Source organism: Arachis hypogaea, chromosome 13 (genome assembly GCF_003086295.3).
Source record: "Arachis hypogaea cultivar Tifrunner chromosome 13, arahy.Tifrunner.gnm2.J5K5, whole genome shotgun sequence".
Lineage (NCBI taxonomy): Eukaryota > Viridiplantae > Streptophyta > Magnoliopsida > Fabales > Fabaceae > Arachis > Arachis hypogaea.
Genome location: NC_092048.1, coordinates 133,895,701 through 133,920,799, shown reverse-complemented (window position 1 = coordinate 133,920,799; position 25,099 = coordinate 133,895,701). Strand labels below are relative to the sequence as shown.

At 37.9% G+C, this 25,099-nt stretch overlaps 1 protein-coding gene and 1 long non-coding RNA gene across 2 annotated transcripts; one reads left to right on the top strand and one right to left on the bottom strand.

Annotated features, from left to right (window-relative positions):
* Positions 1–6,104: 6,104 nt before the first annotated feature.
* Positions 6,105–12,255, bottom strand: LOC112733777 (UTP--glucose-1-phosphate uridylyltransferase). Its single transcript, XM_025782860.2, has 21 exons — positions 11,874–12,255; positions 11,677–11,724; positions 11,401–11,492; positions 11,212–11,302; positions 10,712–10,772; positions 10,532–10,609; positions 10,399–10,449; positions 10,227–10,300; positions 9,449–9,521; positions 9,269–9,326; positions 9,111–9,157; positions 8,948–9,013; positions 8,632–8,664; positions 8,149–8,201; positions 7,996–8,071; positions 7,860–7,916; positions 7,693–7,776; positions 7,514–7,612; positions 7,332–7,436; positions 6,446–6,517; positions 6,105–6,365 (listed from the first exon to the last, which is right to left on the bottom strand). Exons 1-21 carry the CDS (start codon positions 11,954–11,956, stop codon positions 6,339–6,341), a joined length of 1,428 nt encoding a protein of 475 aa, XP_025638645.1. The 5' UTR covers positions 11,957–12,255; the 3' UTR covers positions 6,105–6,338.
* A 3,827-nt stretch (positions 12,256–16,082) lies between these two features.
* LOC112733776 (uncharacterized) lies at positions 16,083–20,413 on the top strand. The gene is made up of 5 exons (XR_003168283.3): positions 16,083–16,560; positions 17,157–17,276; positions 19,090–19,201; positions 19,664–19,763; positions 20,001–20,413. It is a non-coding gene; the product is annotated as an uncharacterized lncRNA (long non-coding RNA).
* The last annotated feature ends 4,686 nt before the right edge of the window (positions 20,414–25,099 follow it).

Genomic DNA, 25,099 nt, shown 5'->3' with positions numbered 1-25,099 from the left:
CGCTACTCGCGCCTAGAAAAACTAGCCTTTGCCCTCCTCACGGCGTCCCGACGCCTGCGACAATATTTCCAAGCCCACCCCGTAACGGTTCGAACCGACCAAGCAGTCAAACAGGTACTACAGAAGCCCGACCTAGCGGGTAGAATGCTAGCATGGTCCGTCAAACTATCCCAATTCGACATCAAGTTCGAACCCCGATACGCAATCAAAGCACAGGCCATGGCCGACTTCATCGCAGAGATGACCCCAGGAAACACCCCTCCCGAGGCATGGAAACTACACGTCGACGGCTCCTCGAACGTCACTTCCGGAGGCGCCGGAGTCATTCTGGAAAGCCAAAACGGCGTCGTGATCGAACAATCAGTCCGATACGATTTCCCGGTCTCAAACAACCAAGCAGAATACGAGGCCCTCCTGGCAGGCCTAACCCTAGCCAGCGAAGTCGGGGCAAAAGTCCTGGAGATCAACACGGATTCGCAAGTAGTCAGTTCCCAAATCAACGGAGACTACCAAACGCGAGATCCCCTACTACAACAATACCTCGCCAAGGTCAACAAACTAAAAGAAGAATTCGACCAGGTAATCATACAGCACGTCCCCAGGGAAAGAAACGCCAGAGCCGACCTCCTCTCCAAACTTGCTAGCACCAAACCAGGACACGGCAACAAATCGCTAATTCAAGAGATCGTCAAAACACCGTCTGTATCCTTAACAGCCGACACCCACCTGACACACTCCCACCACGAGTCATGGACCTACCCCATCCTACAGTACCTCCTCAACAGAAAACTGCCCGAAGACCCTAAAGAGGGAAAACGAATAAAAAGGGAGGCCGCCGGTTATACGGTCGTCGCAGGACAACTATACAAACGCGGATTCTCGCAACCCCTGCTCAAATGCGTCGAGCCCGGGAGCACGGAATACATACTACGCGAAATCCATGAAGGCTGTTGCGGCCACCACGTCGGAGGTAAAACCCTTGCCCAAAAAGTCATCCGCGCCAGCTACTTCTGGCCCACGATCATCCGGGACTCCATGCAACTAGTGAAAAACTGCGATAAATGTCAAAGGCACGCCAACATCCACCAAGCCACCCCACATCAGCTCAGCATCATATCGGCAGAACGGCCATTCGGCACCTGGGGGATCGACCTTGTCGGACCTTTTCCCACGGCACCAGGCCAACTCCGATACCTCATCGTCGCCATAGATTATTTCACCAAATGGATCGAGGCCGAGCCGCTAGCCTCTATCACGGCGACCCAATGTCGAAAATTCCTTTGGCGACAAATCATCACCCGATTCGGGATCCCCGAGATCGTCATCTCGGACAACGGAACCCAGTTCGCCGACACAAAATTCAAGGAATTCCTAAGCGGACTACGCATATCCCACCGCTTTAGCTCGGTAGAACACCCCCAAACAAACGGGCAAGTGGAATCAGCAAACAAAATAATAGTCAAAGGCCTCAAGAAATGACTCGACGAAGCCAAAGGGCTATGGGCAGACGAACTCGGATCGGTCTTATGGTCGTACCGCACGACCCCTCAGACAGCTACCGGGGAAACCCCCTTCCGATTAACCTACGGCACGGAAGCTATCATCCCAGTTGAAATCGGCGACCCAAGCCCACGAAGAACAATCGGAGGCAACGACGAAGAAGCAGAACGAGACCTCACTGGCGAAATAAGAAGCGTAGCCCACCTCAGAGAGCTAGCCCTAAAACAAAGAATCAGCCTGAGATACAACCACGGAGTCATTCGGCGAGAGTTCACAACTGACGACCTCGTCCTACGACGAAACGACATCGGTCCCCCAACCCCGGGAGAAGGGAAACTCGCCCCCAACTGGGAGGGACCATATAGAATCAAAGCTGCAATCGGGAAAGGAGCGTACAAGCTCGAACGGCTTAACGGTAATGAAGTCCCGAGAACGTGGAACGCCGCCAACTTACGGCGATACTACTCCTAAAACCAACCCAGGTCTCCATTCCCCCCCCCCCCGTTTTCTTTTACGCTTTCGCTTTACTTATTTGCAAAATTACATTTACATTTCAAAACTACGCCTATGTATCAAACTCGGGTACTCTTTCCCGCCAACAACGGAGGGTTTTAACGAGGCCCACCCATCAATAAAATCACATTACAAAGCTATCCCTAAATTCTTTATTTTTTCACACAATGTCCCAAATACGGAACAAAAACACGGCCACAACTGGAGGATCGATCACCCTCCAGGCCCAACCCACGGATATCCATATAAACCCGACCACACGACGGTCCACTCATCCCAAATACGGGAAGAAGATTAATTAAACGGAATAGCTTTAAAACGAAACATACGAAAAGAGCCCGAACGGCTCGAAAAGTTGTTAAAACAAAAAACCAAAAGTTACGGAGTCACGGTTACACGGCCCACGGCCAAACCAAAAGTATCCAAAAAACAAAGTAAGTCTAAAAGAGCGGGAGAACAAAGATTACAAAGACAAAGCTACTCGAGGTCGACTATCCGGCCATCACGAACGGTCTTGAATGCTCCCATCACGGACACATCCACTCCCGGAGCAAGCACCAGAGCCTGCGCCTTCATCGTCTCCTCAGTAGCAGCAATTGCATCCTTAGCATCGGCCAGCAGTTCCGTTTTCTCCCTCTTCAATGCAGCAACCTCGGCATTCAGAGCCTCCGTCTCACCAAGAAGTACGGCAGCCCGGGAACCCGCGTCGAAAGCCTTGCGCCGCTCCTCGCCCAGCTGAGAAAGGAGTGAAGTCTCAACCTCGGAAAGCCGGAGAATCTCCGCCCCGGCTTCCTCAGAAGACTTCACCGCCTTCCCCCTCGCAATCTCGGCAGCCTCAAGCTCCTCCTTCAACTTAGCCACCTCAGCCTGAGATTGGCGAAGTTTCTTATCCAATAAACCGACCTGAGCCATCACGGGCTCAGCCTTCCGAACAACAACAGCAGAGCGAAGGAGAGCACGATACACTGACTTGGCCTGGAACGAGACATCACAGCCATCAAAATAAGGCTCCGTACCAGGCATCAAATGTTGATCAATAAAACCCGGAGCATCAAAACGACGATCCATCACACTTGGCACCAAACCCTCCTCAAAAGTCTCGCTGCTCGGGTCCTCGGGCCTCTTTCTCTTCCGAGAAGCCTCAGCAGCCGACACTACCACAACCTCAGGAGAGTTCACATGGCCAGGGGAAACTTGAACCTCGGCCCGAGCAGCCGAGGAAATCACCTCCTGGGAAACATGTTGAGATTCCACGGCAGGATTGGAGACAGGAGTAGAAGGAGACGAGGATCCCTCCTCCCGGCCCATCGCCACCTTCAACCTAGCCAGAGAAGTCAGCCCACCAGCCATCTCAACTGAAAGAAATAAAAAATAACAAGTTACAAAAAGGCAAGAATAGAACATATGAAATTGGGAAAAGAAGACAAGGCACACACCGATATACGCCCGACAAGCCTCGGGATCCCCCATAACGTCCCGAGGATTCAACGGACGCTCACCAAACAAATGCCACAAAACATTGGCAACGTCCTTATCCTCCTGGGACAAGCCATCGTAGGTGAATTTAGTTAGAACCGACGGGCCAGCCTGGAAATTCCAGTATGTCGAAAACCGACGAACGCCCTCCGGTGACAGCCAGAATGGATGGTGCCCCTGGACAGGGCGCACCTTAAAATACTCCCATTTAAAACCATGAAAAGAATCCTCAAATAAGCCAAAAATACGGCGATGAGGCTGAGCCCGGAAAGACATATACCCCTTCTTATGCTTCCCCTCCTTAGTCGGGAGAGTGCATAAGAAAAGAAAAAGAAAAACAGGAACGGAAGCCGGAAGGTCGAGATACCGGCACACCAACTCAAACGACCGCACAGCAGCCCAGCTGTTCGGGTGAAGTTGAGACGGCGCCACGGAACACCGACTCAACAGATCCTGAACAAACGGCGAGAAGGGAAGTCGCACGCCAAGCCGAGTGAACATCGACTCGTAAACCCACATCCAATCCGGAACGGTGGGGAATGCAGATTCAAGTAACAAACGCGCTCGTCGGCATCCGGGAGGACGAGCTCATACCGCCCCTCCTCATCACCACCGCCACAGATGGCCCCCTGATCACGGAGCCGTTGAAGGTCGCCCTCCGTCATCCGCGACGGAACGCCCCATACATCACTAGTCACCCAACCATAACGATTGGGAATGCCCCTGGAAGGGGCTACTGGAGCCCTCACACCCTCATTTCTCCGCCGTTGCATACCTAAAACAGGGAGGAGCACCACCATCAGCCTACTAACCCTAGACAGAAGCAAGACAGAAACCTACACACCACTACCAAACCAACGCGGCGGTACACCGCCATCACCGAATGAATACGGCGGTGCTCAACCCCTCCAAAAACTCAACAACCACCCCCCCAAAGAAACTAGTTCAACGCAAAACTAAAAACAAGCAGAACAATGCATGGCAAAAGACAGAGCAGCATTCACAAAATAACAGGAAAGAATAAGCGAAAACGCGCTAACCTGAAAATGCAGAAAGAACACTTGAGGAAGCCCGAAAAGCAGAAGCAGCAAGCAAAAACCAAAAAACGAAAGACCACAGAGAAAGGAGGAGACTTTCTGTTCAGATAGAAATTCTTCAGAAGAGAATGGAAAAAGGAAAAAGAAAGGGAAACGAGCGAGGGAACTGAAATAAAAATCCAAAACGGTTTCAAAGAGAGGGGTGAACTGACACAATTACCCCTAGGCGCAGGTAAAGCTAGTAGGGGCAGAAAAGGGAAAACGTCCCTTCACATTTAATGACCCTCCCTCGAAAAAAGAAGCTAATAAAGCATCGAAGAACGCAACAGACACGGCAGAAGCGGAGGAGTCACGTCAAACCAAAAAACGGTTAGACGAGCCCCCAAGCGAAACCGGAGCCAAGGCACCGATCTCCCTCCAAAAAACAAAACGAACTCCCGAGACAAACCAAAGCCCACGGACAGGCATCGCGCCTTTCAAGCGACAGACCGACCTTGTTCGCTCCCCCGCTGCGGGGGCAACTGTTACGGATCCGGCCCACCATCCCGGATCCAAAACCGAACCCAACACCGGTTCTCCGGGTCCGACCCGTTCCTCACTTCTAGAAGGCCCAAAAACGGCATTCTCAGACTCCTAACCGACTTTCGAATTCAAACGTCTCCTTTATCTTAGCCAAATAAGATAAGATAAGATATTCTCCATCACCTATAAAATAGAGGGCTCAGGTCCCTCCAGGTATTCATTCATTCCATACACTTCTACCTCTCAGATCCATTCTGACTTGAGCGTCGGAGTGTCTTTGCAGGTACCTCCCTCCATCGCCCCAGTCAAGTGATCCGGCATCCGCCTCGACCCGCAGGTTCCCGATCCACCTCTCAACCCGTACCAGAGACATCTTGTACAACCTCTATCTCATTTCCTCTGAAATTTTGATTTGTGAGTGTTTGTAAGGAAGAAAATTAGAAGAAAGACTAATGAGGAAAGCAGCAATGATTGATTGTTCCCTCTCTTTTCTGTTATTCTGCATTCCCTCCCTCTTTTCTCCCAGAACTTTCTCTTCCTTTGCATTTTCCGCGCTCCTCTATAATCATTCCTCATTTATCAGATTATACTCTCTTCAATTTATACCATATATATAGCACTGTTCCATTGAGTTTCTATAATAAAAATCCTAACATCTCTTTGGAAATTCATACCACTCTTCCTGCATTAGTTTCTGCAATTTAAGTTTTCACCCTTCCAGTGTTCATCAAGTCAAGTTCTTAGAGCTTGATTCCTAGCCTTGCGGTGAGACCCCAGGATCCTTCAGCTCCCTGAGGTTCATTTATTTTTCTCTTAATCTTCCACATTTTCACTTCCCTGCATAAAAAATTAGGCAATGTTTGTGTACGCCAATACTTATTTCATATCTATAGCCAAGGGAAATACCATTTCACGTTTACTGCTTGTTAGTTTATTTTAGTTCTGTCTCTTGAATTTTTCGATCTGTATACGTTGTTTATTTTGAGCCTGCCTTGTGAGAATTGGCGGCGGTACGAAGTACGGCTATTTTCCACTTTTTTTTTTTTCCGGGAAAGCTAACGCAACAAATTATTATACAAAAATGGTCTAAAACATGGTCCTCTTTGAGTCCTCGTCAATTGCTCACAAATCACACATTTAATGGAAACATTACAAAGTTAACCGTAAAGCTCCATATGCAGATAACCTCAACAAAAAACTACTTTATTTTTCTTTTCCTATGCAGCTTAAAAACAATACATAAAATAGCCCACGACTGCCAGGCTACACATCAACACTCCATTAGTTTCCTCACAGATCCTCTGGGCCATTAATTTCCTGCGCATCACAATTCAGGGTACTTAAAACGATGAACTTATAAAACACTGCCCTTTTGTACACTAAAGTTGGTAAAATACCTTGTTTGCAATGACAGCTTTGTCAGGTATTTCCAGCTTTACACCCGACTTTGCGACGATACTTACTTTTCCCTGTACCAAACCACGAGGATAACAGCTATCAAAAAGCCAATTAAAAAAAGTTTCATAGCCTCAACTGATGAGCGATTTTTTTTCCCCCTTATCAAGGCAGAAAATGAATTGCTAGCAATGAAAACATAAAAGAGGAACCCTCATCGAGAGGGTTCACTTCGGGGTAGCTTGAACGTCAATTAAATATAACATGATCAGTATTCTGTTATTCAAAGTTTACTTAATCATACAACCACCACAACCAAACCTCATGCTTCTAGTTAAACTTAGATACATGATTAAACGATGCTATAACTATGTCTAAAGTAAATGCTTTTCATTTTTTCATAGCATAATGCTTTTGTTTTTTAATTAAGCCTATAGACTTCAAACAATATCAGGTATAACTATAAGAATATCAAACTGTGTATAAGATATTCCAACTTTATATGGTTCCTATTTCAAAATTTTAGCATCAGGCTTATATTAGAAAAACAATTCTGGGTTCCTAAAACAGGATAATGCAACTCTGACTTTATTCATTGCAAGGGGAATTCCTTTGGTGTATATGCACGTGGATAGGGGAGGGGAAATAGAGGATTTGCTGGATGATCAAACTTCCAATATGATCATCACAATTACTCTAATCCTGAAGAATGTGGACCATAACAATTGGGCTACGAAAATTTGGAGTACAGAAATTTTATCACTATTAAGCAACAGTAAGCATTTCTCTACCCCGTAAAATAACCAAAATAATAACTACACGGAGAACAAAGAAAGTATTACATAAATTAAAAAAGAATCAAACGTATGTGAGGATTAGATCCCAAACCTTGAGGACAACACCAGCTCCAAACCATACATCGCCTGCCACTTTTAAGCTGTCGAGCTCAACTATACTAGGGATTGATTTAAAACGATTCAAGAAGTTGCTAACCTGTGAAGGAGATTGGGAACATCAATAATTGCATTAACCATGTTATACAATGTAGTCAGTGTTATATAGATCTTAACCTTCTTAAATTCTGGCCCCAACTCAATAGATGGGTTTTCTGGATTTGCCCTTGCTGGGTTCCTAGTAACAAATCCATCCTGTAAAGTGTAGAGGTCGGACTGCAAAACAAGAAAAACTACATTTAACGAAAGATCAATTACCAATCAATTTCCAATCACTTGAATAAAAAAACCATAACCTGGACAAGCAGCAAATCTGAAGTTGCCTTCACCGGAAGGAAGCGGGATCGAGGAACATTAATTCCAATAGCCTTGTCAAAGAACTGTTAAGAGAGAGAAATGTCAGAGCACTAAACAGTTTCCACATTAAGATCATTTTAGTAACATGTTAATATGCATTCAGTACCCTTATTGCTGCACCAGCTGCAGTTTCTAGCTGAAGAACTTTTACTCCATCAACTTCCTAAAACTCACGTGTCAGCAATTTTCCAAATAAAATGGAAAGATGAGCTATTTCACATCTATAAGTATGCAATATACACCTTTGGATTAGGAATAATCTCCATCTTAAGAGCATCAGCTTCAACAAGTCTTTTAACTGCTTTCAAGTTCACCCACCTGTAAATTGTATGTTATCAATACCCCAAATGAGCATATAATCTAAAATAACTAGATAGCTAACCAAAAAAACATACAAATTATTTGTGTTGAAAATTTTGAACTTCTCGATCGACTTGAATTCATTGACCTGCATAAAAGATAGCAGCATATGTTAAAGAAATAATTGTTGTGTCAATCAAAGTTTTAGGCTTGTATTTGGAACATGCTTCTAACTTAAATTCCTAATGTAGGTGCCATTATCAAGCAAAATCATCTTAAACCATCAATGTTTATAGTGCATAAATGATGATGGGAATTATTTTAACAACTGATGATTGTATTTCATATCATCGATGGTTATCTGTTAGTAGCAGCTGAATATGCATATATGTCTAGTAATAAGTGCTCCTGAATTTCTAATTTCCTAACATGGGAGACACCATTTCCTACTTCATTAGAGAAACCGGAAAACAGAGCTCATCATAGAAAATAACTAAATAGTGCCCTAAAGCAATTTCCCCCCTCCACTTGGGAACTAGGGATGATTCAAAAGAGAATGAGAGAGATTAGTAGCTCACGTGTTCATCTGGGACTTGGGCAATCTCCAGCAACTGCATTAGAGAATCAAAGATAAGCATCACTTAGACACTATTGCAAATTTCGAATGGACAATACAGTTTTAAAATTTTGTTTTAAGGCACAGAAACCAAAATTAGAGCGGGACAATTATCAAACTAGCAAGCAAAATATCTTTCCCCTTCTAATTTTCGGATAAAATTTGTGGAGGATTTATTAACAGGAGCAGTTTTTAATTAGACATTTGCAACCATCACAGTACAGATTTAATCAGCTAAATCTTGATTGAGAAGTGGTGATTCAGCAATGGTTACGTGCCTGAACTCTTCCTTCATAAGAAATCAAAGTGCCACCCTTCACATCAGCCAATGTTTTGGGAGTCACCTGCATAACAGGCACCAAAAAATATAAGTAAATTAATCAAAATCATGTGAGGTCTACAACTCAAAGGCAGTTGCTGATGATAATGATCGTTCTTCACCTCCATGCAGTATTCATTCTTGTTCTGGATCAAATGATTTAAGATTTCTAAATTAACCAGTCAAGGAGGCTGGATGATACTAAAGGTACCACCTTCATATAGAATTGAAAAGCAGTACAACCAAAAATGAAGAAGCGCGGAATATTAAATAAGGATACTCAAATCAACTACAGCACCCAAGTTATCTGAATTGGCAACAAACACGTACTCCTTGCCCTGTAAGAGGGAAAAAATGGGGGGAAAACAGTGATAGTTACGATTCTTAAAAAGAAAAAAAAGGGTGAAATATAAGACTTTGTCCATCCACAAATAAAAATAAATTGAGTTCTGGTGTAAACCTGTGATAATAGTGCATCAAGTTTTCCACTATTCAGTAATGATGGGAAGACATCTCCATGGCCAGGAGGGTACCTATGCATGAAGGAATTACTCATAAACCAAGCTTAGGAAGCTATGAGCAAAGACATGCTCAAAGGCCAAAGTTATGGCAGCTGACTAATGAACACACGACAAATTCCACAACAACAACAACAAGCATGTGTTCTACTTCCAGCATAACCATAATATGATAATACACGTGTTTAAGATGTACTTGGAATATGATATTACTTAAATTTGATAGATATTTTATGTCAAAGTTTGTGCCTAATTGTGTCACATCATATACAACTCGGGGTACACTAATAACAGCCCTGAAGGCTGAAATAATGATGACTGCCAAAACAAAACAGACAATATAAACTACAAATGTTCCCTCCCAAGCATGAAAAGTCGATTTAATTCAGATTGTTATCTCCAGGATTGCTGAAACATGACATTGAAATGCAGGAGACAAATCACATACCAAAAACAACGAAAGTTGTTCAACTGAGCTCCAAAGTGTAGTTAATTGGCCATAGATTCATATCTTTCTGAATCTGAATAGCCATCTAAATAGTAGTTTAAAGGATAGATATGCTATGTAAGTATCTAAATCAACCTCTGATTCATCAACAAACTATATTTATAGCAGTCCTGGACTGCCAATTCAAAGGGAGAGAAATACATGACTCGAGTGACACTAGTTACATCAATGCAGTTGAATAACAAAGGCAAAATACACAAATGAAATCATACCACCCGTCTCTGCCAGTCTGCCCTTTGGATGGGAATGGCAAAAAGTCGTCAACAACCAATCGGGGATATTGGCTCTGCATAAATTTGAATTTGCAAAACCAATCTCAGATGAGAATTTAGAGCTTGAATTCTAAAAAAACCATAATAAAGCAAGAAACTAAGTGATACAAACCTGGTTAAAGGTATGAATCTCAATGTTTGAGCTCTTGTATTTTTCAACAATCTACAGATAGTTAAATTGTTAGATCCGCAATAATTTATCGCATAATTCCAGCCAGAAGAGTTAAAAGAAAATTTTTATATACCTTTTGAGTGTCATCATGAGTGTTGAATGAGTTCATCAACAGCAACGGAACATTGCTTCCATATTTGGCATTGAGGTTCTACAACAATTTATGTTATCAGTGGAAAGTGCACACGAAGTGTATTTATCAGTGGAAAGGACGCAAAATAAAGGCCAAGCAAAGAGAGGACCGTAAACTAACCTCAATTTGGATAACAATTAAATCAAGAAAAGTCAGCCCATCACGAACTTCAATGACAGATCTGCATTACATTTATACATAAATTAAGAGTTACATACATGCCATGGAACAATGTGATGTGATATATTAAAAATAGTTTCCATAATTTTTCTCGTTCACGAATCTATAAACTTTCATGACAATACTAATAATAAAGTGACGATGTCTAGCTTGAAAGGAAATTATTTTTTAATTTTCTTCTTTTTACTGGTGATTAAATAACCAAGCTGAAAAACCAATCGAAACGCCTAGTGATGTTCCAAATTCTAGTCAATAAAGTTTATCAGACTGATCATTGCGATAAGCATCAAGGAAGCACGAACCAGAGATTCATTGGCAACATCAGACAGATGAGCTTAATCTTTAAATCACATACTGAAAATTCCGCATCTAAGGTAAGCATAAAAAAATACAAATAATTACAATAAACAAGTAAAATAATAAAATCAGATTCGGCATACTTTGGACCAGTGCAACCCATAGTTGTCCCCAAGCCTCCATTGAGCTTAAGCACCACAAGCTTGTCCAAGAGGCTCTTCACCTCGGAAGAGGCTGCACCAGTTTCAGTTCAGGCAGCAAACGCATTGATTAGTCACATCAGATTCAGATCAACCAATCAGACAAAAGAAAAACGCGAAAAAGAAACTTACCTTCAGGAGTTGGCGCTAGACTGTCATAAGGCACAACGACTTCATCCGTAGGCGTTTGGATCTTGCTCCACTCAACATGTTGAGCTTCGCCACTGCGATCCATCGTCATGCATGAAAATCGATCAAGCTAATCAGACTCAAAGTAAAATGAAATTCTCCGCCATAACGTAGCAATTAGCATAGTTCGAGAGTGAAAGACACATGCTGAGTGAATCTAATCATTATCATTAATCATGATTTAACATTAAGTAAGATTCCTGAAATAAGGATCCAGACCTGAGGTAACGAGAGACGAGGTTGATGAAGCCGTTCTTCTCATTCTCACTGCCAAAAAACAAATCAAGTTCCGATTGGAAATCGCGACAAAATTTGGCGCGCAAACAGCGATTTTCACGAGAATACAAAGGAGAAAAGAGATCGAGAGAAAAAGAAGTAAAAAGAAGCAGAAATGCGCTATGAATGGAGTATAGAACCTGATTTGGCTCAATCCGGCAACTGCAGATTTGAGATTGGAGAGCTTGTCGGTATCGGCGGGGCTGAGAGTGGCGGTGGCCATTGGCGAAGAAGAAGGAGAAGAAAGTTCCAGAAGAGAGTGTGTTTGTGTGTGTCAGTGATGGGTATAGGGAGAGATGCGAATAAAGGGAGAGAGTGGTGGTGTGGTTATAAGGGAGATGAAAGAGATCGAGGGGTGTGGTGGTGATTTCAGAGGTTGACAGACAAACAAAACGTTAATGCTTATTTAGACAGAATATGCACCGGAATATTTATACGTCACACGGAATTTTAAGGCCTTGTTTGGTTGGAGCCACGGCTCAAATGTGTAATAAACGAGTGGATTTTGTATTTGACAGTTTCAAAAGTTGCCTTCTTTTTTTTTTTTTAAATAGTTTTTAAAAGTGGTAATATTTATATTATATTAGATAATAAAATAAAAGTTGTCTCAATAAGTATAATCGTATAAGTTGTAATAATAAAATTATGAGTATTTATTTATTTTAGTCTTTAAAAAATTTTGGATAAGATATTTTAGTTTTTAACTAAAATTAATTATTCGATTGATTTTTTAAGAATTAATTTCATCAGTCATTTAGGTCATTTGCTCCGTCAATTTTAACGGAAGATAAAATAGTCTATAACCATTTTAATAGGGACAAAATGGTTCTTGACCCTCTCTGTTCGAAAAGGGTATTATTCTCTTCCAATTTCTATCATATTTTGCATAATCCTAACAGTCTAACACTACAAATTCAAGTTACACAATGCACACTCTACAACTTCAATATTAAAAATTCTCAACTTGTTCTCAACCAATTCATACTCAAGAAACTAATGACTATATCTCTCAAGTACTTGTTCTCTTCGATGGATCCCATTAATCTAGACAGCAAGTTCGATTTGTTAAGATCTATCGTCGCTGTCGCCATCTCCCTCCTCTTCTTCCCTGTCATCTCCATGGTCACATTGTCCACCACTCTGATCGCTTCTTTCAACTTCTTCTCTGAACCAATGTTCAGTAATCGCTTCAGTTTCCATATGAGTGACGACGACGACATTGCTTGCTGTACTGATAGCTTGGATGCGAGGTCGAAACTGTCAATTAGCTTGGACTCCGGAAAAGAAGGAATAAAACACTCGAGATCTATTTCAAATAAGAATTTGCATATGATGTCAAAAAAAAATCTTCTCACAATGTTCTAATATCTAACAATCTACATTACTTGCCAGGAAGTGAAGAAAAACGTGCCCTTGAGATAGTTGTAGAACTTGGTCTTGAGAATGTGGTGGACGTTGTCGGGATTGGAGGTGATGTTGTTATCAAAGACGTAGAGGTAGATACTTCTGGTGGGTGAAGTGCGGAAGACGTGGGTATACCAGTCACAAAGATTTAGGAAGTGTGTGGTTCATGACATATTGAGGTAGGTGTGACACGCATGGCAGTTATACCATGGTTTGATATTAGAGCTAAAGAGGAGGAAGGAAAAGATGGAGAAGAAGAATGTGAAGGTGAAAAAGGAGATTATGAATGTTAGGGTTATGCGAGATATAATGGAAATTGGAGGAAAATGGTATCGTTTATGAACAAGGGGTCAAGGATTATTTTATCCCCTATTAGAATTGTTAGGGACTATTTTGTCCTTCATTAGAATTGACGGAGTAAAGTACTTAAAAGTGACTGACAGGGATAATTATTAAGAAGTAATCGAGAATTAATTTTAGTTAAAGATTAAAGTGTTTGATCCGAAATTTTGTGGGGACTAAAATAGATAAATATTCTAAAATTGTAATAGGTGTTTTTTAAGAATATTCTTATCTTTTAAATATGAAAAATATAAATACATAAATTTTTTATCTATCAAATATAAAGTATTACACGCTTTAAAAAATAAAAAGCATTAATAACCTCTTAATCAACTTTACCCTACTCACCCAAAATAAAATCTGGCGTAATGTTTCATTTTCCTTTAATGCGTTAAGCTGGCATTAAAATATGATGATGATAACACCACCAAATTTAAAATTACCAAGAGACTTGTAGTTGTATCCAAACAAACCCTTAACAAATCTGAGGACGATAGAAGAACAAAGAACGAACGCCCCCGGCTTGTTCGGTTTTGAAAAAGAGTAGAGTAGCGGCCCTTTGACGCGAACATTGAGAAACTTGTTCTGAGCCCATTGGATCTGAAATTCAAATTCTTATAGTCAATTGGGCCCTTTAGTTTGTCGTGGGCTTTTTCTACATTGTTGATGTCACCTCACGATTCTGGAAGCATTCGAGTTTCAACTGATATTTAATATTTTGGTGATTGTTAGGGTGCTTTACAAAATGGGGCTAATTTATTAAAACATATACCTAATTAATATTTAATACATTTTAAATATTTGTTTTTTTATTTTAAAAATTAATTTAGATAATTTAAATAGTAAATACCAAAACAAAAAACACCATAGAATTTGTCTATTTTTATTTTATTTCTTAACAAAAAATGGATATTTGCTATATTTACAATTATACAATTGTCTGATAAAAATTATAGAAGGTTGATGATTTTGTGGCTGATGTAGACTTGCCTAAGAAGGATCAAATTACATAATAATTAATAAATTTTGATCCATTGTAAATATATACTATTTTTTTAAAAGAAAATCAAATTTAATAGTATAAGTATATATAGATCAGTTTACACCAATGATTTATCAATCAAATATTTTAATAATAATGTAAATATACGTGCTAGTTTGTTAGAGTATACAACAATGATAAAAAAAATCAAGAAGCTTTAGTAAAGGAATAATTATGTTACTCACTAACTAGAATTATCTGTTCAGCAAATTAATTCAACTCAAAGTTTGTCTTTCTGTTATAACTAATTTTTGTACTCATGTATATAAATAGATAGATGTACTTATTATATTCTATCTTATATCTTCCTATATATTATCATCATCATAATTATAAAAGACAGTATGCTGTAGTAGAATTTTAAGTTGTCAATCCTCTTAAACATGGGGCACTATTCATATCATGTTTATCATTCCACATGCCATACCATGGTATATATATGCATAGAGATTGGCTACCAGCATCTCTCAATATCATAATACTCGCATATATCATGTTCAGATAGCTGGTAAATACCAAACAAAGATTTCTAGATGTTTTACCTCGAGGAGTGCTACACATACAAGTCTTTTTGACTTACAAGTCTTACAAGTTACTAAGCCTTTTAATGCGTTATTCAACGTTTCCTATTTTTAAAGCGCTACACTCAAAACGGTTCTTCTTCCTCTTCCTCTTCCTCTTCTTCGTTTTTTTTTTTCGATTTTCATAGTTTCTGAAATCAAGCTTTGAAATCGTTTTGAAGAAGAAGAAGCAGCAGAAGATGAGGAGAAAGAGAAAGAGTTCTGAATTATGCAACGAATTTTGGGTGTATTTCTTAAATACTTTGGGTGTATTTTTCGTAATCCTTTGGGTGTATTTCTGTAATCCTTTTGAAGATAATGGAACTTCAGAAATACACCCAAACGATTACAGAAGTACACCCAAAATGATTACAGAAATACACCCAAACGGTTACAGGAATTTACCCAAACGATTATAGAAATACACCCAAAGGATTACAGAAAATACACCCAAAGGATTTAAAGAAATACACCCAAAATTTGTTAAAATACATCTTATGCATAATTCAGAACTCTTTCTCTTTCTCCTCCTCATCTTCTACTGCTTCTTCTTCTTCAAAAACGATTTCACCATGAAAAATCGAAAAAAAAAAAGATAAAACAGAGAGAAAGAACGTAAATAAAGAAGAAGAGGAAGACGATGAAGAAGAACGTGCAGAAACGAAAGAAAAGGAGAAGAAGAAGAGTAAGAGGAAGAAGAACGTGCAGCAAGAAGAAGAAGAAGAAGGAGAAAGAGAAGGCAAGAAACGAAAGAAAAGAAGAAGGAGAAGACGAAGAGGAAGAAGAATGGTTCGAAGCGTGTTTTGAGCGTTAGTTTTAATTGAACTTGTAAGGCTTACAAGCCTTAATCGCTTGTATGCCAAGAATTACTCTTTTACCTCCTAATTTCTCCTCTTTTTAATACCATACTTAATTACTAAACACATCTTTCTGTAATTCCCCTTCTTAGCTAATAAGATCAATTGCTTATATCTCTTACCCCCACTTTTCAATCTGAAATCATATATATTTTTCTCATTTACCCCATTTTCATTCCATATTTTTCAAATTTTGTCCCTCATTTTAAAATTTTTAAAATTTAAATTTTTTCAGGATCATCTTTTCGTATATTATTCCCTCACCTTTATATAATTCCTTCGTTCGCACATTGTTCATTTTAATCGCGATGCAAAGACGTCGACTCCGACATCGATGACGATCTCCCCTCAAACGGTGCGTGTACTCAAGGGCTTAGGCGAGAGCTATGGCAGTGGTAGTCATAGTTGTTGTGCGTGGTGGTGGATACAAAAGAGGAGGAGGTGGTGGTGATGGTGCTTGCTGCAGCTGTGGTGGGATAGGTCACATGGCCACATATTACAACCAAAGAAGAGGCAAATGTAGTGGTAGATATGACGGCGGAGGCGGTGGTGGAAGCTGCAACAATTGGTGGGTATTCTGGGCTTTTGCAAGGGACTGCCCAACAAGCTCTCACTGAAAAATGTAAGTATAATGCTTTAATTTCTCTAATCATTACGTTGTGTTTGACATATATAGAGAACGAGTAAATGGATTTTCAATGGTTTGCGTTTTCTTGGGGTAGTTTTTGGATTTTAATTTTGGAGTTTTTATATTACGGTTTTATTTATTTTAATTTCCGAGTTTTTGTGTTTGACAAGGAAATATGTTATTGAATATTTTCTATTCTGTCTCTATTGTTGATATTGTGGTCTTTCTGTTCTAATATTGCTCATGGTTATTCTGTTCTGTTATGTATACATATACTACTATTGAGAATTTACTATTAAGTATTAGATAATTATATTGAATTGCTTATGTTGTTGTTGTGGTTTGTCGATATATGTTCTTCCAATATCATAGTTTCTAAATTTGTTTGGCCATGTCTATAAAAAATAATAATAAATAATATTATGTTAATTGATATCATTATATAAACAAGGTTTATCATTGGTTTCTCTCTAAAAAAAGGTGGTCAAAGTGTTCCTCTCTGAACAGATTAGAAATTATACTTTCTCATGAACAAGTGTCTCTACTTTACATCATTGTTGGTTCTAACTTTTTTCTTTATATCCTTTCAGAAAGTTACTACAGAATCTTTTGAGCCACCACTCTTCTTCTTGAGATTATGGAGAGATTTGAACTATGGATGTAGCTGAGTTTGAAAAAAAAAACTATTTGCAGCAAGTGATGCTAAGGAGGTAACTTTAATAATTTTTAGTATTTAAAAATGATAAAAGAGAAACATTTTAAAGATAATCAAGATGCTATATATGTTAATAAAACCAACTTGGTTTACACTTCGAGCACACGATTAAGTTTGGTAGAAGCAATGATACAGATGACAGAAATTAAGAATGAAATACCTTCCTTTCACCAAAGCCTTCACTGTTAAAGGAAAGAATTATAGGCTATAGATTCTAAAATTTAGTCTACTAAATTTAAGATAAGTAACATTGTGAAGATGTCCAGTAATTACTCAAAAACAAAAGGAGACTTCTTACAACTTCAATCTTTGGCCAGTAATTGCACCGGTTCATTCACTGGCAAACCTTTAATAACTTGATGTTATACACATTCTTTAGCTGAAGCATTCTTGCATAGATTAGATGTCTTGTTTGTATAATGTAGTCATAGGAGGGAGTGGCTTTGTTGGTTCTGTCATAGTCTTCTGAATGCTTCTCCCTGTGCACTGTTAAATGTCTTTACCTCTCATATATGGTTATTTAATTTGATCATCCAACTTGCTCTGCCTATCTATGTTTGTTTATTTTACTCATGGCTGAGTTGTTCACCATTCATTAGTAGCAAGGTCTAATTTTCCTAATTAATTACTATATAGAGGCTCATGAATTACTTTGTCCATATTATATTCCAAGCTCTTGAACTTTCATAGAGTTGAATATATAATTAATACAACCTTTAATCTTCATTTAGAAAGTTTTCCATTTTAAATTTGTGATAGGTAACAATTGCTAGACTTTTGAATCTTACATTTTTTTTTATTTTGTTTTTTTTAGTTTATGACAATTTTTTATTCCCAATGTCTGCCAGATCTCAAATACTTCTATCATTCATTTTGTAATTGCTTCCTTCATTTAAGTCATGCCAAAGATTGAAGTTGTAAGAAGCTTAGCTTCCTTTTGTTTTTGAATAATTACTGGCCATCTTCACAATGTTACTTATCTTAAATTTAGTAGACTAAAACTTTGGAATCTATAGCCTATAATTCTTTCCTTTAATAGTGAAGGTTTTGGTGAAAGGAAGGTATTTTATTCTTAATTTATGTCATCAGTATCATTACTTCTACCAAGCTTAATAGTGTGCTCGAAGATGAAGTTGGTTTTATTAACATATATACTTACATAGTACCTTGCTTATCTTGAACCTGCTGAAGAAAGGATAAGATTTCTTGCATAGGTTGTCTTTGGAGAGTTATGATATATCTCAAATTTGACCCCTTAAATACAATATTGCTTGAATATAGGATGATCCTTTTATGCATACAAGTTAACTGATTTTTTTGGGTAACGTTGAGAGTTGATGATATAAATATAAATCTTAGTAATATTTATTAACTTTGACATCTTTTTATTTGGTGATAGGTATATCTCTCTTATTAATCAAAATTAGGGGAAAAAATAGGGATAGTGATTGCAGTTGCATTTTGATATGGATATATTTGTATAACGTTGATGTGTGCATGTGCCTTTGAATTATAAGCATACTTCTAGAATTTTTATGTTTAAATCTTAATAGAAAGTATTGTCATAAAGGATGCATTTGTTTGTGATTTTGGGGTGCAGAAAGTACCTTTCGTTTTTTTCATAATTTTAGTATTGTTTAATATGTGATTGTGGTATAGATATTGTGGATGCATGCAATTTTGGATGTGAAAATTTGAAATGTTACTACATCTTAAATACTATGCATTCTTTGACTGAACTAGTGAAATTCAAATTCCATATCGACTTTTCTCTTATATGATACAAATGGGGATGGATTTGTAATTAGCAAAGCAGCAGGTAAAATTGAAGGCATTCATGATAAGTCGCTAAATGAAGCCGAGGTGACAGCAGCTACTAAAGAGAAAAGAACTCGTACTTTTGAAATTAATCCGTCTCAGGTAACTTAGTTGTGAGATTTTCAAAGATATTGTTTTGTTCTTTTACTTTCATACCAATTCCTTTTTTTTAGTTTTCCATCATTATTATTATGATAATGATAATCATGACAATTACCTTCTAGTGGTTATTACAAATAGTCAATATTGGTTCAAGTAACAGTTTAATTTATTTCATATATGATTGTTTATGATTAACCATATGCACGTTTTTATTCGTAGTTCTGATTTGTGTTGCTCAATTATTATAGGATACTAAGAAAAGTATTTGTGATACACATATAGTAAATATTTGCTCAATTCTTGGTTCTGATTTTTTTTCTTTTCCTCTTTTCAAAAAGTTAATGTAGAATCTAAGTTATCACTATTATTTTTTTTGTTTTGCTATTTTCATCTTTTTCTTCTTCTTATTATTTTTTATTAAGATTTTCTTCTTATAAGTTTTTTATTCATTGGCTAAAACAGTTGAAATTGGTTAGCATCCAAATTTACAAAGACATTTGAACTATGGATGTAGATGAGTTTGAGGAAGAACTGTTTGCAGTAGCCAACAAGTGATGGTAAGGTATGATGATTGAATATATCTTGAATAATTGAGGGGTAATTGCATTGATTATATGGTAAGTTCCCAAATATTCAGTACATAAATTGCTTTTAGCCATTCTCCATATCTATTTTGTTTGCCCCCCTCTTTGTGGTCCGTGGAAGAAGTTTCATGTAAATTTAATCTTCTTTTGTTTTTTGTTTTCAATGTTTATGAATTAAGATCATAACATTGATTTAATATTGGTTATTTCAATAGGGTTCAAGGTATGATCAAGAAGCTTTGCCTTCAGTTAGTAAGAAGAAACCACCAATTTCTTCCTTCAAATTGCTAAAGAGCAATGAAACCTCCAACTTTACTCCTACACAAATCAACAACAGCTTCTGATTCTTCAAAGCGAGATAACAGTAACATTTCTGCTACCCCAACTAGCAGCAACAACAAGCATGCTTAATTACTAAAAGTGAAACTAAATTATAATCTATATAATCCTTCTCTATGTAGCTTGTAAAATTATGATCTTTTTCACACTTTCTCTAATCTTACTTCAATATTTAATCATTGTGTATCATAGCTATAGTATTATTTTACTCATTGCTCTCAGTTGTTCATCATTTATCACTAATAAGGTCTAATTTCCCTAATTAATTACCACATAGAGGATTCACGAATTTGTCTGACCAGATTATATATATATATATATATATATATATATATATATATATATATATATATATATATATATTTATTTATTTATGAATTATTAATGTCATCATTGCAAGAGTCATGCACTTTTTTTTCCTTCCATATGCATGAGACAACATGGTAATAAAAATGATGTGTGTATCTTCAGGGTAGAAAGGCACAATGAGCCATGTGTTATATAGCACTTATCAATGCAGATTTTTTTAGTGTAAATTCTATTTTTTTTCTTACCAAGTATATAAATAGTACATTCAATAAGGAATGAAAAGCACATTGGTGAGTTTTCGTTTTACAGCATCCAAACCTGTAATAAGATTTTTTGGTGACATATGACATATTATTTAGATAATTTTGCTAAGATTTTGATTAAGTATCTTCATAAATGCAAATTTGGTTTAAGATAGGAGCATTTATATATTATTATGACGAATCATTTTTTTCTTTAATTCAATTTTTATGAAAAGTAATAATAAATTATTGTATCATTAAGCCAAAATTATTTATTCCCGTGCATCGCACATACTCATTCACTAATAACAATGTAATGTACACAATCAATAATAAAATTTAAATTATTCTTACTCTTTCTTATTCGTTTACAAATTCTGTCATAGTTATATAAAAAATAAGTGAACACTAACAACATGCTAGATAAAGTATAGTTTTCTTTTTTTCCTTTTCAACTGGTATATAGTAACATTGCCACATGCAATTAAAAATCTTATGTTGTTGTCCTAACTTCTAATTAAGCTTTTCGTGTTTATAATCTATATACTAATAATAGTTCCACCATCTTTAACTTTATAATAATAATCAAGTCTTTTTCATGTGTAAAGAATTTCTTGAATAAAATATGATATATTTTTGTGAGATAATATTAATTTTAATATATTATTAATTATAGTTGAATATTTATTATCTAGTTAAATTGTAGACTTGAATCTTTATTTGATGTAAGATATTCAATAATTATGAGTTTTTGCAAAATGTTACATTAATATCCAATAAATACATCATGATACAAGCCATTTTTTTTAGTAAATGCGAGTATGTTTACCCGTGCTTTATTTATTTTATAAAGCTTTGACAAATTAATGGAAATCAGAATTGTTTAGTAAATTTTATTGTGTCTTATAATTAGTCAAATTGACATAAGAAAGAGAAGATTCAGTTGCATAAAAGTTCAATAAAAAAATGAATGGGTGTTTATTATTAATTTTTGTGTAGGTTTTATAGGCATAAATGGTATCGGAAGATATATAAAGTTATAGGTTTACTAAAATTATTTAAAAAGAGTTGTTTCATCTTGGGTCAAAATTTTTATTTAATTTGTATTAGTCAGTAGAGTTAATAATAAAAAAAGTTGAATACATTGGGTGTTATTGATCCTAAGGACAATTTATGTATACTATGTAGTAATTAAAAATGTTAAAAATATTCACCAATTGTTTGATGCCTGTGAGTATTTTTGACAACCGTAGTGTACACTACACCACATTTGATAAATAGCAGCGGTTATGCACAGGAATAGCAGCGATTTTTAACCGTTGCCAAATGGATAGCAGCGGTTGATATACCCGCTGAAAGATAGCGTGCGACTAAACCTTTAGCAGCGGTTAATAGTAACCGCTAGTATAACCGCTGCTAAATGGTATTTTGCAGCGGCATAGTTTTGCGGCGGTTCTATCCGCTACGAAATCGAAAGAATAGGACTGCTTGGAGATGGCAGCGGTTGTTAACCGCTGCAAAATGCCATCCGTTGACAAAATTTGTTAAGATATAGCGGCGGATTAAAAACCACTGTCAAATATAGAGTTACACTTTTTTTTTTAATAAAATCCAAATTTATAATAATATATGCCAATTCTTTTATTTCTTATAGGGTTAAGTTCTGAAATCGTCCCTAAAGTCTGGGGTGAAAATCAAAATCGTCCCCGACCTTTTTTTGTTATTAAAATCATCCTCAACGTTACAAAACGTTATAAAATCGTCCTTTTCCACTTCAATTTTATTTTTTTACCATATTACCCTTCATTATTAATAAAAATAATTAAAAATAATATTAAAAAATTAAAACAAACCCCAACCCCCCACCCCCCACCCCCCACCCCCCTCAACCCTTCCCCCTCCGCCCTCCTCCCTCCCTCACTCCCTCCCGTAACCCCCTCAGCCTACTCCCTCTTCTTCCCGAAGATCGCGCCCGTAAAGACCGGTGGCGGCGGCGAGGACCCTTCCCCTTCCCCCTCTTCTTCTCGAAACCCCCCTTTTCCCTCTTCTCCCTTCGCGTTCCCTTCCCCCTTCCCCGAGGAACTTTCCTCTTCTCCTTTCAAATAATTTACATCTTCCCTCTCTGTAAGCAAGATTCAAGACTCACAAGTCATAAACAATCACCTTTCAAACCACAAGAACTTTGAGCAATGGAGTCAACAAGAAAAAATAAGTCCACACCTTCCGATGCAGGCTTGACTCAATTTCCAGACTTGGTACAAGAATTTCCATCACCTAGAATACACCCAACCAGACCCAACCTCATAAAAGTACATATATATCAAGAAGAGGAACGCACACAGACAGGGCCAGAACCAAAATCATCAATAAACAATCCCAGAACCAAAATCATCAATAAACAATCCTAATCCAAAAATTCAAGCCAATTCAGAGTCAGAATTTCAACTAATCAACAACAATTCCACAAATCTAGAATTCAGATTCAGATTATGAAGATGCAGAATTAGAGAGAGCAGCAACAAAAATTCTAGAATTAGCGATGAATCTAGAACACACAGAAGAAAAAGTGGAGAACACGAATCTGTGCTTGAAGTCCGTGCCAGAAGCGTAACAAATTACCACATTTTACACTCTCATAACAAATTTCACGCACTTTGTTCTGCTGTTGGAGGAGCCAATATGCTTTATTACCAGCCCCTGCCTTCCCCAAGTAGAACCACACTTGATTCAACACCTGCTCTTGAGAAACCTGAACACAATGGAAAAATATTATTAGATTCAAGTTTTTCAGAAATGCCTTCTTCCCAAAGACGGTTTTGTTACCTGAGGAGCGTGGTTATAGAACGAGCGGCATACGGTGGTGTGGAGGTCCTTCGGTGCTGCTGCGGTGGCACGTGTAGAGTTAAGAAACCCTCTGTTGCTCTGAGACACGTGGTCGTTCAGCTTCATCCTAGCCACTTGTCCTGCGGCTTGGTATATAACCTCCCAAGGGTCGTTTCGGTCGGCGAACGGCGTCGTTGAAGGGGAAGGAACACGGGAAGATCCGTTCGGTGTTCCTTCGCCAGAAACTAAGCTATGGCCGGACCAGCTTCTGATTCCGCTAAGGGTAGACTGAGGCGAGCCGCCCATACCGCGAGTTTTGCATGCCTGTGAGGATAAGGGGTGGGGGTAAGGGGTGGGGGTGGGGTGGGGTGGGGTGGGGTGGGGTGGGGTGGTTTTTTTTAATATTTTTTATTTTTATTGAAAGGGCAAAATTGTCCAGAAAATTTTATTTATGGATAAAAGGACAATTTTATAACGTTTTGTAACGTTGGGGATGATTTTAATAACAAAAAAAGATCGGGGACGATTTTGATTTTCACCGAAGACCTTAGGGACGATTTCAGTACTTAACCCTTCCTTATACGTTCTTCCACACAGTTACTTTAATTTATTAAAACAACCAACAGCCAATCAAACAAAAACACACAAAACAGAATAAATATATATATGCAAAAGTGAATCATTATAATAGTAATTTGAATTCAGTGCATCAATGACTGTAAACTACAAATAAAGTCACAAAAAAAAAGAACTACAAATAAATATCTCAAAAGTCATTAGGACAGTGAACAATAAAAAAGTATTCAGATTCCAACATTGATAATTCAGATCATTAGTGCCCGCACATCATCTTGCATGGGATGAGGTCGGTGCACTTCTCAAAGAATCCAGATCTGCAGCTATTTCAGGTGGCAAATTACCTCCTTGTTGCTGAATTATGTATCTTAACAAATTTTTCATATTTTTGCCTTCTCCTCTGCTGCCTCAGCCTCTATTCTCTGTCTCTTTACCTTTTCCTCTGTTTCTGCTGCCTCTGCCTTAAGTTTTACAATCTCCATCTGATACTCCTCAATCTGCACACCATAGTCAGACTGCTGTGAAATGTTACGAAAACACTGACTGGGACATGGACCGAAACCGAGTCCACGAACTCTTCCTGGGTGCTCCTTTTCAAGCACTTGTGCAAGGGAATCATTCTGTAAAAATTCATTGCTGGAGGGGTCTTGGCTCTCAATATGTTCAATATGTTCCATTGCTTTCTGCAGACATGCGGCGCTCTGACCTATGGAATCTGTATCTCTTCATATGGATGGAATGGGATGTAATTAGGGCTAACTGGAGGCTAAAACGGCAACATTTTGATATTCCTTCAAAAAACCGGCCGGATCACGGTTCGGTTCGCCCGACCAATTCTCGGCTGGTTCACCGGTTCAATTCTAGTTTTTAAAATATCCAATTTTTCTATTTTACCGAGTATATTTAAAAATACAATAAAAAAGAAAATAAGTCATCTTGATTATGCCGAAACTAATCTTTCGTTAATTACCTAATGTTTATAAATATCTTTTACTAAAAATTTTAATGATGGCTTCATTTTTTAT

Excerpts from the sequence above, each read along its gene's own strand:
- LOC112733777 (XM_025782860.2), bottom strand. The coding sequence starts at position 11,956 with ATGGCCACCGCCACTCTCAGCCCCGCCGATACCGACAAGCTCTCCAAT. Across the intron at positions 11,493-11,676 it reads CTCGTCTCTCGTTACCTCAG|TGGCGAAGCTCAACATGTTG; the intron begins GTCTGGATCCTT and ends GATGGATCGCAG. Across the intron at positions 9,014-9,110 it reads AGAATGAATACTGCATGGAG|GTGACTCCCAAAACATTGGC; the intron begins GTGAAGAACGAT and ends CCTGTTATGCAG.